The 15,868-nt window shown below is 48.6% G+C and overlaps 4 protein-coding genes across 4 annotated transcripts; 2 read left to right on the forward strand and 2 right to left on the reverse strand.

The window, feature by feature from the left end:
* Positions 1 to 98: 98 nt before the first annotated feature.
* Positions 99 to 2,114, forward strand: KY384_004642 (uncharacterized protein; the record flags this gene model as incomplete). The annotated part of the gene is made up of 2 exons (XM_044813147.1): positions 99 to 178; positions 383 to 2,114. The coding sequence occupies 2 exons, from the start codon at positions 99 to 101 to the stop codon at positions 2,112 to 2,114; spliced, it is 1,812 nt and encodes a 603-aa protein (XP_044669887.1).
* Positions 2,115 to 5,441: 3,327 nt separating this feature from the next.
* Positions 5,442 to 7,136, reverse strand: KY384_004643 (uncharacterized protein; the record flags this gene model as incomplete). Its single annotated transcript, XM_044813148.1, has 1 exon — positions 5,442 to 7,136. One exon carries the CDS (start codon positions 7,134 to 7,136, stop codon positions 5,442 to 5,444), a length of 1,695 nt encoding a protein of 564 aa, XP_044669888.1.
* A 561-nt stretch (positions 7,137 to 7,697) lies between these two features.
* KY384_004644 (uncharacterized protein) lies at positions 7,698 to 11,852 on the forward strand (the record flags this gene model as incomplete). The annotated part of the gene is made up of 3 exons (XM_044813149.1): positions 7,698 to 8,155; positions 8,245 to 11,622; positions 11,681 to 11,852. The coding sequence occupies 3 exons, from the start codon at positions 7,698 to 7,700 to the stop codon at positions 11,850 to 11,852; spliced, it is 4,008 nt and encodes a 1,335-aa protein (XP_044669889.1).
* Positions 11,853 to 12,130: 278 nt separating this feature from the next.
* KY384_004645 (uncharacterized protein) lies at positions 12,131 to 13,118 on the reverse strand (the record flags this gene model as incomplete). The annotated part of the gene is made up of 2 exons (XM_044813150.1): positions 12,131 to 12,205; positions 12,366 to 13,118. 2 exons carry the CDS (start codon positions 13,116 to 13,118, stop codon positions 12,131 to 12,133), a joined length of 828 nt encoding a protein of 275 aa, XP_044669890.1.
* Between the last annotated feature and the right edge of the window lie 2,750 nt (positions 13,119 to 15,868).

The following is a 15,868-nucleotide window of genomic DNA, read 5'->3' on the forward strand; positions in this document are numbered from 1 at the left end:
TGTGAAGTATTTGAGCTTGCAAGCTTTAATAGTCGGAGAATTGAACGACAGCGACAGGCAGAATCCTAGGTGAGTCTTATCTTTACAATTAATAGTGCATGAAGACGCTAACTCCACAAAGGTTGTGTGACGTGTGGGCATTCATTTACTCTTTGACGACTCATACCGGAATATTGCTGTACGTGTAGTATTGCTTTAGGCATCAACGCTATCCCTCTGTGCTTTGCTGCTAACACTCTATGTTCAGTACGGATAATGGTGCAGAATTACTCATACAAGCCCCTTCCAGGACCAAGATCCATAAGGCTCTTCGAACTATTGCCTAGCAAGACGAATGACGCCCCCTACAAGGCTGCTTGCAAGATGCCAACATTGACGAAAGCCTCGAATATGAAGCTGTCAGCTACGTATGGGGTAGCGAGGACAATCCAGTCAGCTTAAACTGCGATGGTCGTGAGATGAAGATGACGCAAAGTCTTGCGGGCGCTTTACGTCGCTTTCGTCAAGAAGGTTACGCTCGTACTTTGTGGGTCGACAGCATCTGCATCAACCAAGCAGATTTGTTGGAGAAGAGCGCGCAAGTGCCCATGATGAGCAACATTTTCAGGAGAGCGTCCTGTGTGCTCATATGGCTAGGCGAGGAGAGGCAGGATAGTGACGACGCATCCAAAGCTTTCCGCTGTATGACAATCCTCAACAAGAATTTCTCGGGTCGTGAAGAACTTCATAAATATCACAATATGACTTTCAAGGATAAGTCTCGATATCTGGACCAGGTAGAGCGGGAATTCCGTCTACCATCGCGCGACGATGTGGCAGCTCTAAATAATTTGTTCGAGAGCCCATGGTTCGGAAGAGCCTGGACATTTCAAGAGATACAGGTAGCTCGCAACAGCAATTTCTATCTTGGCTTATACCGTATGGAAGTAGAAATGCTCTATCATAGCAGGGTAACATTGGACCAGCTGGCTGCCTCTACACAAGACTTCAGATTCCTCGTTCGTCGAAATCCGCTCGCACTTTACTCGTTTGTCCAACACTCTGTGAAAGACTCGATCACATCAGACACTCGGAGGACCTTGAGATTCCTATCAACTATGTCAGTACGGCGAGGTGCAGGCTGCAAGGACCCGCATGACTTAATCTACAGTATCCTCAATATCGTTCAGGATGGCCCATCCATCAAGATCAATTACGCGCAGCCTTGGCCGGAGATGTTTGCAGAGTCAACAGCTCAATACATAAATCAATCAGAGAGTCTCGAGATCTTGAATCAAGCCTTGCCTAAGACAGATCTTACCACGTTGCCTTCGTGGGTGCCCGACTGGCGTCTAGGGCCAGATCATAACCTTGGAGGAGCCATGCGCCTCACAAATCTCACCGGGAGACCCTATCGCTGCACTGCCTCCTCCAATGTCGACGGGCGTTTGTCTTCGTCATGTAGGGATCTTAGTCTCCAGGGTTTACTTTGGGATTCTATTCTCGCAGTAACCGAGAGTAGTCCCAAGGCATCAGCTTTCAAGTGGATGCAAAGACAAGCGTTCAATCTGCACGGTGATCAGACACTCAACAGCCCCGAGCAAGAAGAGCTCCCAACACCTGACTCAACCTCCTGCTTCTATGAACCAACAGGACAAAATTTCAACAACTGTTGTATAACACTATGCCTCTTGGACATAGATCCTACGCAAGGCCTTGGTACGGCCACCAGCCACCGTTGGCGTTCATCGTCCATTGAACGTGATACAGAGACCACCAGCTACGATGAGTTTAAGAAACTTATAGGGGAGGCATCGGAGACAAACATGTCGCAAAGACGCATCGCATTCACTCAACACGGTCGGTTCGGTGTTGTGCCAAAAGCTGCGCGCGTTGGAGATACAATAGCCATCCTCATGGGCGGAGACGTACCCATCTTGCTAAGGCCGGATCCAAGCGATCACAAATACGAGTTCGTCGGCGAATGTTATATGCATGGTTTCATGGATGGACAAGCTTTGGTCGAAGCAAGACGCAAAGCAGAGCCAGACTACGATCATAAGGATACGTCTTGGCTGGAGAGACTGCACGAAGAGCCTCTACCGTTCCCCACGGTTGAGATCACCATCAAATAGAAAAAGGCGTGCGGACATGCAAGGAACCGTGGAACTCTATTGGGGCATACATGGTTCATCACGGTGGCTAGACGGGGATAAAATGATCAAGTCCTTCAATGCTTTGCAACACTTCTCTTAGTCCACATTTCCTAGCCCACGATCGCAGGAAAGAAGGTCATAGAATCTCAAACAATGCATATCCTCAGCGGCTAACAAACACAAGACGATAGACCTTGCTCCAACTGTCATCCGTCCCCAAACTAATAATCTCCACATCCTCTTCTAGCAAGCTCACGTTCGCAGACACCGTCAATCTCCTAGAATCCGTCTTATTCCACACAGAGCCCTGAATGAAAATATTCCGCTCCGCACGATCTGCAGTCTTAGTCTGCAAGGCGTCCATGATAGGTTCCAGGTAGCGCCAAGTGAAATCCACAATCTCTAGCACAGAAAAACAAAATTCTGTTTACAATCTACACGTGACCCCTTCAAAAGCTTGAGCTTGAGGTCTTATACAGACGTGCTGATCCTCTATTCAGATAGTATACCTATCTAAGTATGTGTGAATTAATTATTAGTCCGGAGGGAACATAGTAGATGACTGGCTCGGCTCCTGACTCGATAATGTATATGTTTTTGGACGTCCAGAATGTACTTCTCCAATGCTCCAGCCGCCTATTTCATTAGTCTACTTAGTAGACTTTCAACGTATAGCGAAGACGGAGCAGACGCAGCTGATTAATGCCTTTATTGCGGACTTCGAAGCTTTGTACCATATCAAGTCGTTGCAGGCTGTGGGCGGCAAACGCCCGAAGTAAGTTCCACGCAACGAGTGTAGAGGACTTTTGAAAGATGCGCGACCCTGATGCATAGGGATATAGGTCGGAGTCAATACTTCATGCTATACCATATATCACAAAATAGCTAAATTCCATGCCCAAGACCGTTAGACTTATGGAAGCGATCCCATCATATCTCCAAACACTCATTGAAAACAACATACAATACCTTCCCTGTCCGATGTCCGACTAACATACATACTAGAGAGGCAGCCCAAAACGTCACTTCCGACGAACATAACGACGCAGTCATACGGATTACTATATATAAGAAATAGGTTCTGAAGGAGAATCAAGACTTCAATGAGATAGATATGCTGCTAGTGCTGCCCATCATCCAGGCCTCTCCGCAGCTGATTCGGTGCTACCTCCTGGACGGTTCTCGTGAAGGAAGATAAAATACTTTGGAGGAGAGGGGGATAGGGGAAGTAGCAACGAGGGGAGCAATGACAAAAGCATCTCCTATCATATTATAGACGAGTGTTGCACCCCACTTACAAGCATTCATCCCTCTCCTTACATATTCTGACACTATTGGGTCAACGCTTGGGATTTGATTTCGAGTTGAACTTCCCGTTACCACTTTGATCTATGGCTCAACGTCGCTCGTCGAAGCTGCCCTGCCCGTAACAATTCTCGTCCCCAGCACCTGTTTGCCAACACCCCCTCTACTCCTCCCCCGAACTATCACCACATCGCTCTCCTCTGACTTCGACATCCCGTCTCCCGCACAAGCCTCCACAATTTCCTCCCACTAGATACCTCTAACCTTTGTACACTTCATCATCTTCGCCCCTCTACTCTCCACATTCCTCCGATTACATAGCCCCGCCTAAAACGCCGCTACAAGTGATGTTTACACTCCACTTTCTCACACAAACTCCTGAGTCTCTCACCCTCAGCGACGACCCAAGCCCTGCCGCATGTAGGTTCTCGAGCTCTTTCACCGCAATAGCGCTCTCTTGCCTTCAATTTGAATGCTGTACACACCAGGAGCAGAAGCGTCGGAATTGCAGCTCAGTATATTGTAGTCTTGACGTTGGCGGTAGCATTGGCGAGAGAAATATCAAAGGATGAGTAGAGGGCGGTGCAGTGTATATCGACGGTGAAGAGGGAGATTTTGAGGGAAGAGGTGGTGTCGGGGATTTCAGGAAGGAGAGACTTGACCTGAGGGTTGTTTGCGGGGAGGTGCGAGGGTTGGAACATTTGATGGGTGTAGTTGATGAGAAGGCATAGGTCTGCAGTAATCTCATCGAATGGGAGGGAGGCGTCTGAGGGCTCTGTGGAGAGGGTGCTTTCGGAGGAAAGACGAAAGCCAGATATCTCCTCGTGTGTCGAGAGGTTCATGGGTGGGAGCGCGGAGGAAGAGGGGAAAGGTTTGTCACTGTATGAGAGGGACCAATGGGTGAAGATCGTGCTAGTGAATCCCAAAGTATCGAGAACAGGAGGCAGGTGAGGACAATGCCTATTGTGATTTAAATGGGGAAGCTAAATCGTATTAGTTGGGGGTGTGGCAGGAGCGAGGTTGGCAACGGATGACTCCAGTGACTCTGCTTTCAGAATATTATAAATGTGTTGGCCAAGCAAGGCTCTTCCCTGTCTAGCTTCTTGCTCTTGTAAGGGCGATCTGTTTCGAGAAGAGGGTTCACCTCGAGAAGAGTTGGAGGAGCGACCGCCTGGAGAAGAGGCCACAGAGGGATGGCGGCGATGAAAAGAGGCCCCAGAGGAATGACGGCTTTGACGAGACGAGAAGACAAGGGGGCATGGCGGCTTTGCGATGATTCAGAAGAATGGCCATCTCAAGATTCAAATCCAGAGGTGAGACTCGCTTCAGAAGAGCCCCTCGAGATTGGGTTCCCGTCGTAAGAGTAGGCTCCTTGTGAAGACAGCGAAGAAAGACTGGGATCTTCAAGAGAGGATGCCAGAGAAAGGTCACGATCTCGTTGCGGTAATTTGTCTGGCGGAGAAGAACGCCGTTGTAGAGAGCGTCCGGATGAAGGGCACTTCTCATCGGGGAGAAAAAGGTCCTGGACTGGATCTTCTGGCTCTGAGGTTGTCGGGTTTCTTTCGCGGCTGTAGCTTTTAGTCCCGTACGTAAAGATCTGATCCTCAATTTCATCCGGAATCACGGGCGTAAAGTTCCTCTGTTCCGTTTGTTTTCCCTTCCTCTTGCTTTGAACAGTGGCCAAGGGGTGGGAAGGCCGGTCATAATATCCGTCAATGAGCAGATACATCGCGACGAGAGATGTCTGGAGTGACTGAATGGGTGAGCAGATGTTGATACTTTACGAAACGCAATGTATCGCTGGTCAATACTGTTTGTCTACCTTTGAAGGGTTGTAGGGGGGTGAATGCCGTGAGACGGCAGAGCCATTGATCTTAATGGCGCTGCTCATTCAAGGAATATTCAACGGAGATCATTCAATTTGAGTCATGACCTGGATGGTAGCCACGATTCCAATTCCGCTGGATGCGGCAATCCATCTCGCACTGTGTAGGCAAAAGATTAAAGCGTGTCAGTGAGGCTCTTCAGAACGGAAGCAACTTGCTGCTGAGTCTCAATTGAGTTGTGAGAGCATTCATCCTCCCTAGATAAATCATCTGCACTGTTCAAGCAGTCCTCCACAAGTTTGCAGTATGTCAAACCGAGGCGATGTTCGAGCTCGGCGTGTATGCTGGAGGGGCCCCCTTCTGAGAGCAAGTCTTCCCGATGCTGCAAAAGAAGTTCCTTCTTGTGTACTTGAGGCTGGTGAAGTAGTTTTGAGGGATCTTGTGTTGCCTTTTGGGCGTCCGTCTGGCCAACAATGAGTTCCAGGTCGATCATTCGACGCCAAAGAAGGTTGGGCAAAGTGTCCCAGAGCGCAAGTTCGATGAGGAGACAGCCTACGCTGTAGAGATCGAATTCTTTGTTGTAAGGGGTCCTTTCTTGACCAAGCGATGATGGATGGCGGTATAGCTCCGAGAAATCACGTGACGTAGGATCCTCCGTAGCTTCCAGAGGGTTGTCTGCTCTTGCGAAATCGTACCCTCCAAGGTATACCTGCCAAGCGGCTCTATGATCATCCCATGTATCCTTCTCTTCCTTACATACTAAAACATTCTCTGGGTTGATGGACTTGTGCAGCCAGCCTGCGGTATGTAATTGCAATGTAGTCTCAGCCAGCGCTTGCGCGACCGATAATCTTTGATTGAGGCTGGGCTTTAGCGAGGTACTTGATAGCAATTCGAAGAGCGTGGAAGGTTTCGTCGTGGAGGTCTTGGTGGTGGGATACTTGAACAGGTATCCATAGCGTACTGAAGAGCCTTTGACGTATCCAAGGCATTGTAGCGAATGAAAGGATGGATCTGCCATTACGGCCAAAAAACTTGCGACGTTGGCAACGCGATATTTCAGCCGGGTTTCGAGGGCACTGCTGATGTCTTTCCACTCAATGAGAATCTTTTCCTCTTTGTAGATAGCCTCTTCCCGAAAAACGTCAGGTCTTGCATGTCCACGGCATTTTGAGAGCCCATTCAGTGGCACACGCAGGTCCCTGCCTCCCTTAAATGTAGACGACTTATTGGGCTTAGGAGATGCTGGGGCGATGCTCCGGCGTGTATGATCTTCACTTTTAGCTTGCTCTTGCTGAACGGAGGGTATCAAGTCCAGCATGAATCCTTGCTGTCGTAGCCGTGCCGAAGCGGCGATGGCTGGATCGACTGACGCCAGAGGACCGCTCATAGCATCTAGGAGCCCCTTAGTTGGACTGTTTGCGACCACTCTTCTCATGGATTCATTCAGGTCTCGCGCATTCGCGTACTGGTCCGCCGGGTGGAGCAGTGACTGGAGTCTGGCATTCAGATCATGGATGTCTTGCAGCAGGAGTCTAAATTTTGCGGCATCAGACGTTGCCCACTTCAATTTCTTCCACGCATTGTTCCGTCTCGAATGGACTTTCGCGCTATCGTTGACGAATCGCTGCTTCTTCCTGCCAAAGAGGTTGCCGAACACGCTCCTTGTGGTCTGTAGGTCTCCCACCTCCTCTTCTGTGATCTCAGCATCGAGACCATACTGTTCCTTGATTTTACGAGTGTCTGTGAGCAGTTGCTCAAGGTTCTTGAGGGTTTTGTGGACGTTGAGGGGGTTGGAAGTCTTCAGTTGGGGGGTTCGTCGAAGAGGCCGACAGCGTGAGCCCAGGCACTCAGATTGTAATTCTCCCATTCGAGCTGGCAAGCGAGAAAATCCGCTCGACTACCAAGACCTTGAGCATCTTGGAGAACCACAAAGCCCTTGACGCATCCATCGAAGAGTTGTACGGCGAGAGAGACGAAGCTGGCGGCCGCGGCGACTTCCCCAAACCCCGCCATTGGGTTTTTCCGACGCCGGTAATTTATTCGACGCTAGCTCTAGTGAGTACTGAAAGTATCGCGCAGGACGTCACTCCAATCATCATACAATTCATCTTCTGCACACGAGCTGCAATGCGAATGATTCCTCACGATCCTTAGAGAGTAGGGCGTACTCGCGTACTTGGGTGGGATCAGAGATGATTGTATTGGATAAGAGCTGGATGAACAGCGCACCCCTCGCTTGCAGGATGCTTAACCTCAAGAGGCTACACCTATGCAAGACTTGCGGATTGACCAATAACCATGGTGATCGCCCCGCCTTCTGGCCGTGGGGTCGTTGCCGCCGAAGCAGACAAGGCTGAGGAAGCTGAACTTGATTCTCTTGTCGACCGGCAATTTTTCTTCTTCCTAGACGTTACCGCATCACGTAAGAATGGCTGGTATTCCAAACTTCGCAAGTCAATTGTATGGCTCTTCAGGAGACAGGGTCGATCTATGCAGTGCCTGCGAGACCATCAGTGCCAAGATCAACAGCAAGGAGCAGATACCACAAGCTGCATTTACGCAGCTGTCAGTAGCGCTGATGGATCAAATACGGAACCCCGAGTGGGCATCTCGACCTCGGCTATGGTTTATTCTAAAACAAATGAATAGATTGGATGCAATGAACGCTTTCATTACTCAGGGACTGAACGATACCTCGCTGCCGTTTAAGAGCCGGGGTCAGATACCGAACATACTAAACATTCATGAATTCGAGACTTTTGAGCGCTGGCAAGGGGTTATTCACTCCGATATTTGCGATCTGGAGGAAGGGGCACACATCACAATTGAAAATGGTGACATGCTGTTTGATTCTCGACGACCCAAACTGGGCTTTGGAGGGCAAGGGTAGGTGTCACCTGATCGTACAGACTTTGAGCTCGGAGCTGCATTTGATCAGACAGCATTCGATTGGCCTTTGACTAATGAGCTTCTAGCAACACAGTTGTAGATGAAGTGACCGTGAGTATGAGCGGTCGCACATACGCTAGAAAGAGAATCAACAAACGAAAAAAGTTTGGTCACGACACGAAGTCAGCGAAGACCTTCGAGAATGAGATCAAAGCTCTGTCGAAAGTATGCAGCCACGATCACTTGATAAAAGTTGTTGGAACTTACACGGACAAACGGTATTACGCCATGCTTCTTGATCCCGTAGCAGATTGTAACTTGAAGGAATTCATGGCAAAAAGGAACACCCTGGCATCAGAACAAGCGCTGAGTAAATTTCGAACCTATTTCGGATGTTTAGCACACACCCTTAGCTTCCTCCACGAGCCGCCTATCGCAATGATCCATAAGGATCTAAAACCCGAGAACATACTCCTAAAGGGTGACCACATGATCCTGACCGATTTCGGAACGGCGTATGACTGGTCAACAACTGGTCAAAGTATGACCGCCAGTAATTGCGACGATGATAGAACGCCAAGATATCAAAGCCCGGAAGTGGCTCGAGAGGGTTCATTTCATCGCAGCTCTGATATCTGGTCCTTGGGGGTGGTGTTTCTTGAGATGGCTACTGTTCTGCATGGAAAGAGCTTGGGGGATTTGAACGACTTTCTTCGTGCAAACGATCCCCAAGGAGGACGGGACGTCCACCCCTATCAGAACCCAAGAAGCACTCTCGAGTGGCTTGACCATTTACAAGTAGGTAAATGCGGCGAATTGTCAGATGTTGCGCCGTTGCTATGGATCCAGAAGATGTTGAGTCTTCAAGGGTCGAATCGACCATCGGCCATCGAACTTTGTGAAGAGATAGATGATTTCCAACCCGGTCTCTATTGTGGTCGTTGCTGTTGCGATCTGGACTCGGTGTCGGAGTCAGAGAGCTCTTTCGCTAGCGAGCAAGACACCTTCTCAGATTTGGCAGGAGGAGATGAAACCTTACGTCCCTCAAATACTTACGATCCCCCTGGAGCCTTTCCATCCACAGATCCTTTTAGTTATGCACGAACGCCGGTGCCAGAGGCCAACCATCCCGCGTCAGCCTCTACTCTGACTAATGTCTACTTTGCAGATGAAGGTACTAATACAATGGAGCCGGTGATCATACCTATCATCCCAGCTACCCAGCGACCGACTGTTAAGACGAAGTCTCAGACGAAGACTCAGCCGAAGACCCAGCTCCTTCGAAAGACGCAGCCCAAAGGCTCACGTACAACCCATGAGGAGTCATCCAGCAAGCAAAGAGTCCAGGCGATGAAGACAAGTGCAGGCCATACCACAACCCAAGGGAACAAAGAACAAAGTCGAAATCAGAGAATGGGATTTCCTGGCATGGACTCGATTGTCCAATGGTTAGGAAAATCGCACGAGAGGCTCAAAGCACCCCGAAGGAAAAGAGCCCTTCTTACGCCTAAGAGGCGAAATATCACGATTGAATCGCAGCGGATCGGTCATTTCCTATCGTCTCTACCAGATGATGCTGGCGACTTCGTCGGTGACCCAACCATGTTAGAAGGAGAGAATGGACATCTGACCCCACTCTCTCGGCCTGAACAACAATTCGAGCAGCCCAACTTCCTCGCTCCACATCTAAGGCATGCTTATAGCGATAGCGAGCTACAGGTTTCTGATGATGAGCATGACGAAATGTCATCTGATCAAGATCTAAATGAGAAAACTTTCCCCAGGCTCATCAAGTCCGGCAGTGATACTAATCTAGCTTTGGCCAGCGCTATGTCTAGTGGTGACCGTCAGGGAGTCTTCGAAGAGCTCCGGGCATTTGCAGAGAGCTCAAAAGGTCTGTTGCACATTGGTACGACTGCAGTCATTCCATCCTCGACGACGGAAATGACCGATCGGCAGAAAGTCTTTGAGGAACTACGAGGTTTCGCGCAGGCTTCTAAAACCCTAACTCCAACTTCTGCAGTGCCTAGCATTACTTCCGAAAGTCAGGATAATGCAACTATACAGGGTTCCGCCGAGTCAAATGTGCTCAAAGACCATTTTAAACATCTTCGCACACCAATCACTAAGCTGGATGCGCCAAAGCCCACAACAAGCTTGATCTCCCAAGCGGACGCCGGCCCAAGCCTAGCTACCTTTATCGACCAAGCAAACGAAGGCAAGAAGAGGCAAGGTTTTGAATCTGCAACTATTATCATGGACCGAATTTTGAAGAACAAGACCGCGGAGGCACCAACATCAATCATGTCCGAAAAGTCACGATCTTTGCTCGCGCACGGGAGAATCGGAATGCGCTGGAACGACAAATCCTACGGCTATCTTCCGATCTTCACAGCCAGTGGCAAGGTAGGTGCTGTCAGGCAATTGCTGAAAGGTGGATGCAATCCAGGAACAGAAGAGAAACCGCGCTGGCAACCGATCTATAACACAATCGTCGGCGCATCTGATCGGCACACAAAGTGTTTGCGTGAACTCGTAGAGCACGGTGTTGACGTCAATGCCTTCAAACCATTAACAACGAAGAGTGGGAAACGCGGTAAAAGGCCTCTCCATTATGCACTCGAGCAAAGCGTCTGGTCTGGATACTCGACAGTCATCTACATCCTGCTCGCCGCGCGTGCTAATCCAAATGCAAAGGATCCATTTGGTGATGTCCCACTTTTAAAGCTACTGATAGGAAACGAGAAATTACCGCAAGAGAAACGAGACGCATTGTACCTTTTGCTGGCACCAAACTTCTCTACTAAGCTCAATGTCACTCTACCGAGGACAGGAGACAATCCTCTGCACCTAGCCATCCAACGAAAGGACGCCTACGTTCTGGATGCCATCCTAGAGAAGCTTAAGACTGCCTACGACAATACGGAAGACTTAATCCACGGGCATAATAGTACAGGCTTTACTCCCATCCTACTTGCGTTTTCCATACTTTCATTGACGGACGATGAAGCTGAGAACATTCGCATAGTCCACCTCTTGCTCACAAATGGTGCAAACGCAAATGATCAGCATGCCATTAATGGCGAAACTCCCTTGCACAGCGTGGTCCAGAAGTCGAAAAGTGCTATAGCTTTGGAGCTCCTCCTGCGGCATTGTGCTGACCCAAAGATCAAAAACAAAAGTGGCAAGACTCCGCTGGCCCTGATTAACAGTTCTCGAGCTCACAGCCCAGATGACGAGTGGTATCAATGGGCGGACAAGAGAGTAGAAGGGACACTTGACAATGACGATTGGCGCCCGCCGGCGCTGGTCAGTTACCTCAATGACGAGGCAGAAGCAAGGCGCCAAGAAAGTGAACGAAAGCACCAAGAAGGTGAAAGAAAGCGTCAAGAAAGCGAAGCAGAGCGCCAAGGAAGTGAAAGAAAGCGCCGGGGAGTGATGACTGGAGGTGGTGGAGGCTTCAGGTAGGTCCACGGCACTGGTAGTCTTAATAGTAAAAGCTGACATAGTTGCACTCACTAGTTATGCCTATGGTGGAGGCTACACTTACCACAAGCTTGACCCTACAACGTACAAGTATACCAAGCCTTATTCCTTTCAGCGACCTCCTACACCCCCAGTATTCAGACCACCGACTACAAATCCGCTCTTTCCAGAAGAAGGTGAGTCCGAGGAAGAAGGGACAAGGGAGTAGAATGTGGAGGGAGTGGATTTGGAAGGTGCGGTAGATGGTGAACCCGCGGGCGCCCGTTTGAAGGAAATGTAAAAGCCTAAGCCAGGCGCCATTCGAAGTTATCGTAGTCGCTTGAACAGATTCGGATACCAGGCTAGTTCTATGGTTCTCTTTCCAAAACCAGCTTATGGCGTGCAAGTTCTTACATATACGAGTACTAACAAGACTTGCGTCGACCCCTTAGCTTGCTTTATTAAAAAGTTTTCTGAAAATTTCTTAACAAAATTCCCTAAGATACTCTATCCCATCATAGAAAAAGGTAAGTCTAGCTGAATAAACTGATTGTCTTCATAAAGGACAAGGCTCAGGAAGCTCTGATTGAGCCTCTGTGAGTCCCCCTAGACCAATTGCAGAAGCTCTTACAAATCTTCCTGCTCTCGCCCGGGCTATGAACTCCAAGACAAGAGTGGCGCGATCAAAAGTCCAGATTTGCACTGCAGGAAGGCTCAGGATAAGCTGCCTAAGCCTACTCACCACAGTTTGGAGCACCCATAAGATCCGATCGATCGAGGTCACTAGCAGAGGCTCTTCGCTCCAATCCTCTAAGAACGGGATGATTGCTTGATATGTAAGCAGGGCGGTTGTTGCAGTAAGCCCAATATCCATAGCGTTGCTTGGAGGTGCTAGAGGACCTTGGGGTCGAGGAGCTAGGAATGCTTGAGCGGCAAGATAGGCACCAGTCCAGGTCCCTATGCCACCCCCCACCTTGAACACGATATTGCTAATAAGCTGGATACTTGCATTCCTTAGACCTGCTTCAAGGTCATCTGCAAGACTAGGACCTTGTTTGCCTTGCAAGGGATCAATACTGTTGAGAAACTTCTTCACATCCTGCAACCCTTGGCGCGCGTTGCTTACCACGAGCTCAATAGCTGATTCGGAAGGAATTGAAAATAACTGATTCAGGATGCTCTGGAGTTCAATGTTGTCGAAGTGCTGAGATCCCACGTCCAAGGGTCCTATCTTTGTGTCTCCGGAGACTCTTCGACAGCTATCTATATTTACGACGAGTTCGACCAAAGTCTCGTTGAGCGTGAAGTCAACTGCGGCTAAGGTAGTTCCGTACCACCCTGCAGGAAAAGTGTACCCTGATCCTACGTCACCTATCTCTCCCTTATGTGGAGCAGGTTGATAATGTCGCTTGCCGTCTGGCTTTTGCTGGTTGAGCTCCGTTATGATGCACGTTTTCTTATCGTAAATATGGCGGTCATGACAACGGACACACATAGTTTCATTGAAAGTGATCGAACGTGGACATGGACTGTCGACTGAGCTATCCCTATCTTGCCTAACAAACTTCGGAAATGCTGCGCTAGTGAGGACGTTTGGAACATAAATGCTAAAGATTAAGCTAGTATATGTAAGGACCTTGAGATTGATCATGACCGCAAAAAGGCTAATGTAAGAGCAAAAGAGATATGTAAGAAGGGCAGTGTTAGTATAACAATGCAGGGAAGTGGACCCTAGGCGGGTGAAATCCAATGTTTTACTAACATGACAAGATTCAAGCAGACTCTAGCATCTAGAAGGACTTCGAGTTCATATACCATGTAGTAGCTCTTAGCAGTCGGCGTGAAGAGCGGGACATCACGCATGTCTTGTCTATCAATATCTTACTGCGGCTCTTCTAGAGGAGAGGATAGGGACAGCGAATAGTGATAACCGGGTTTGGCTTAACACGCGAATGCGAGCACACCAACGAAATGTCTTATAGGTAAGGTTAGCCCCAAGAATGGGCCGCTTATCAACCTTGTGTCAGGCAAAGGTTGATATGCATAGACGCGACGTCGCTTAGAGTGTTCGCAGCTGCACAAGGAGTCTATTTTTGTTGTAGTGAACATCTTTAAAGCCTTAAGAAGTGCCTACTGTTATATATATTATCTTTAGCTAAGTGAACGAATGAGCTTGCTAATGCCTTAGCAATAACGCGAGATAAGGGAGAGCGTTCTTCGCCCTAGGGCCAAATACGGAACAATTCTTTTCTCTTACGCTCCTTAGGACAGTCATAAGGCTGCCGCTAGAATCAGTCTTTTCAAAGTAGAATATAGCGGCAACAATCCTCTGCTGCTGTTGAGCTACATTTGGCCAAGGCTATGTCGCATTGATGCTTATGAAAGTATCACGAGCATGATCATGAACGGCCTAGAGAAAGGTGTGAGTCAACATTCTGATAGAGACCGAATCTTACTCCTCCATGCCGTCTAGGCTGCACAACTTGGCTTGCCTAGCAGTGCGTGTTTTCGGAAACAGCAGTTCCCTACTTAGATTCAATGCAATACAGTATACGATGGCGAAGATGACTACGATCAATTGATGGAGGCCGACTTGAACATCGCTCATTATTAAAAGGAGGTAAGGGATTGATAATGAGGGGAGCTAACAGATTAAGCAGCGCAACCACCTAAGAGCGATCAATTTACCTCTCTTGTCTTCCCACTATTAACCGTAATAAGTCCTTCAAAATATCACTTTAAAAGCCATCTTAGGCAATGCAGATAGAAGAGATGAAAGAGGTGTGACAAAGGGAACTTGCAAAGCAGACATAGCAGATAGACTCACTGGGCCAATCTTTGCAACCCCAATTGACCCTTTCAACGCCATGTTCAATTGTTGATTCCCTAGACACGAATTCGCAGAATCCCAAACCAAACGAGGTTTACTAACCATTGCAACCATAGCACCAGCGGCTTTCTGGGATAATGTTGACTCCTCGCTCCCACCAGCTCCCGACTCGCTCCCTGATTCAGAGAGTCGGCCGCTGTGGTCATTAGCGGCTACTACGCAACGCATAAAGTCTTGCCATACATACTCAAGAGGGTCAGAAGTTGTGGCCACACATCGGACGCTCCATTACCGCACTATCGGCCCTCATGCGCCTCTTGCTGATCCCTATTTCATCACGCCCATGTCCTTGGAGTACTCGAAACCCACATTTTCAGATTACTGTGTAAGTATTCGTCCTCGTCCGTGTCCCTGGATCGACTGTCTTTCAAACCCCACATTGAGTATTACTTCTACTAGCCTAGTGATACAGATACCTGTCCCCACAGTTTATCCTGCTCTGCCCATTCCCTATTTTCTAGGCCCTCCTCTAGCTTGACCTTTGTCTAATGAGCACAAAATTAAGTGTAGTCTAGCCAATGATTATAAGTTGCATATCAGAAAAGGTTTAAAGGTGAGGGTTAGCTGGGTTGGTATAAGCTAAAGGTGGGAGGGGCAATTATGCGAGGCGGGTGGAGGAGAGGAAGAGGTGCGGCTGTGGGTATGGACAAGTGGCGAATGATTGTAGAGATAAATAGATATACAATTCAATGAATCTAGTCGAAGGCAATGAGAATTTATCTTATGCGGAGCCGTAGTACAGAGCTATGAACAATGGAGCGAGGGTGCATAGCATGCACAGAGAGAAATTGAGGCTTATATTTATAAGCAATAGCAAGAATTATAATTATCTAGCTTTAAAAAAAGGGGTATAAAATTAAGTATTAAGACTTCATCTCGCTTACAGTAAAGTGGAATTATAAGCAGCGAAGACAAGGGCCCCATTTGGACTTGACACGATTATCCTCAATTCTGGCGTCGATAATAGTCCATCGGACTGCGTTCTCTGCTCCAAAGCTTCCTGCGACAAATCTGGCATGTAGTCCCACGCCCGTCGCCTCGTATCTTCATGATCTGCGCGAAATCTATTGCATATCGAATCTGGAGCTAGCTAGGCCTCGCCTGCGGTACATGCATCGAGCGAGGCACGACACGTAGTGCATCGGCTTCCGTTACCCTTAATACTTCCTGGGTGTTTCCCCCACTCAATTCTCCATAGGTCAGCTCAAGACGTCACGTGCGACATAGGCATGGCAGGGATTAGATTCGAAAGGCTCGAGTATAAAGAGTCCCGTTATTAGTGTTGCGTGGATTCTTGTGATAAGAACACGCAGCTCCTGATTGAGCATATGATATTTGGCGGAAAGCCGTCGAGC

Source organism: Bacidia gigantensis (genome assembly GCF_019456465.1).
Source record: "Bacidia gigantensis strain McMullin 20006 chromosome Unknown contig_233, whole genome shotgun sequence".
Classification (NCBI taxonomy): Eukaryota; Fungi; Ascomycota; class Lecanoromycetes; order Lecanorales; family Ramalinaceae; genus Bacidia; species Bacidia gigantensis.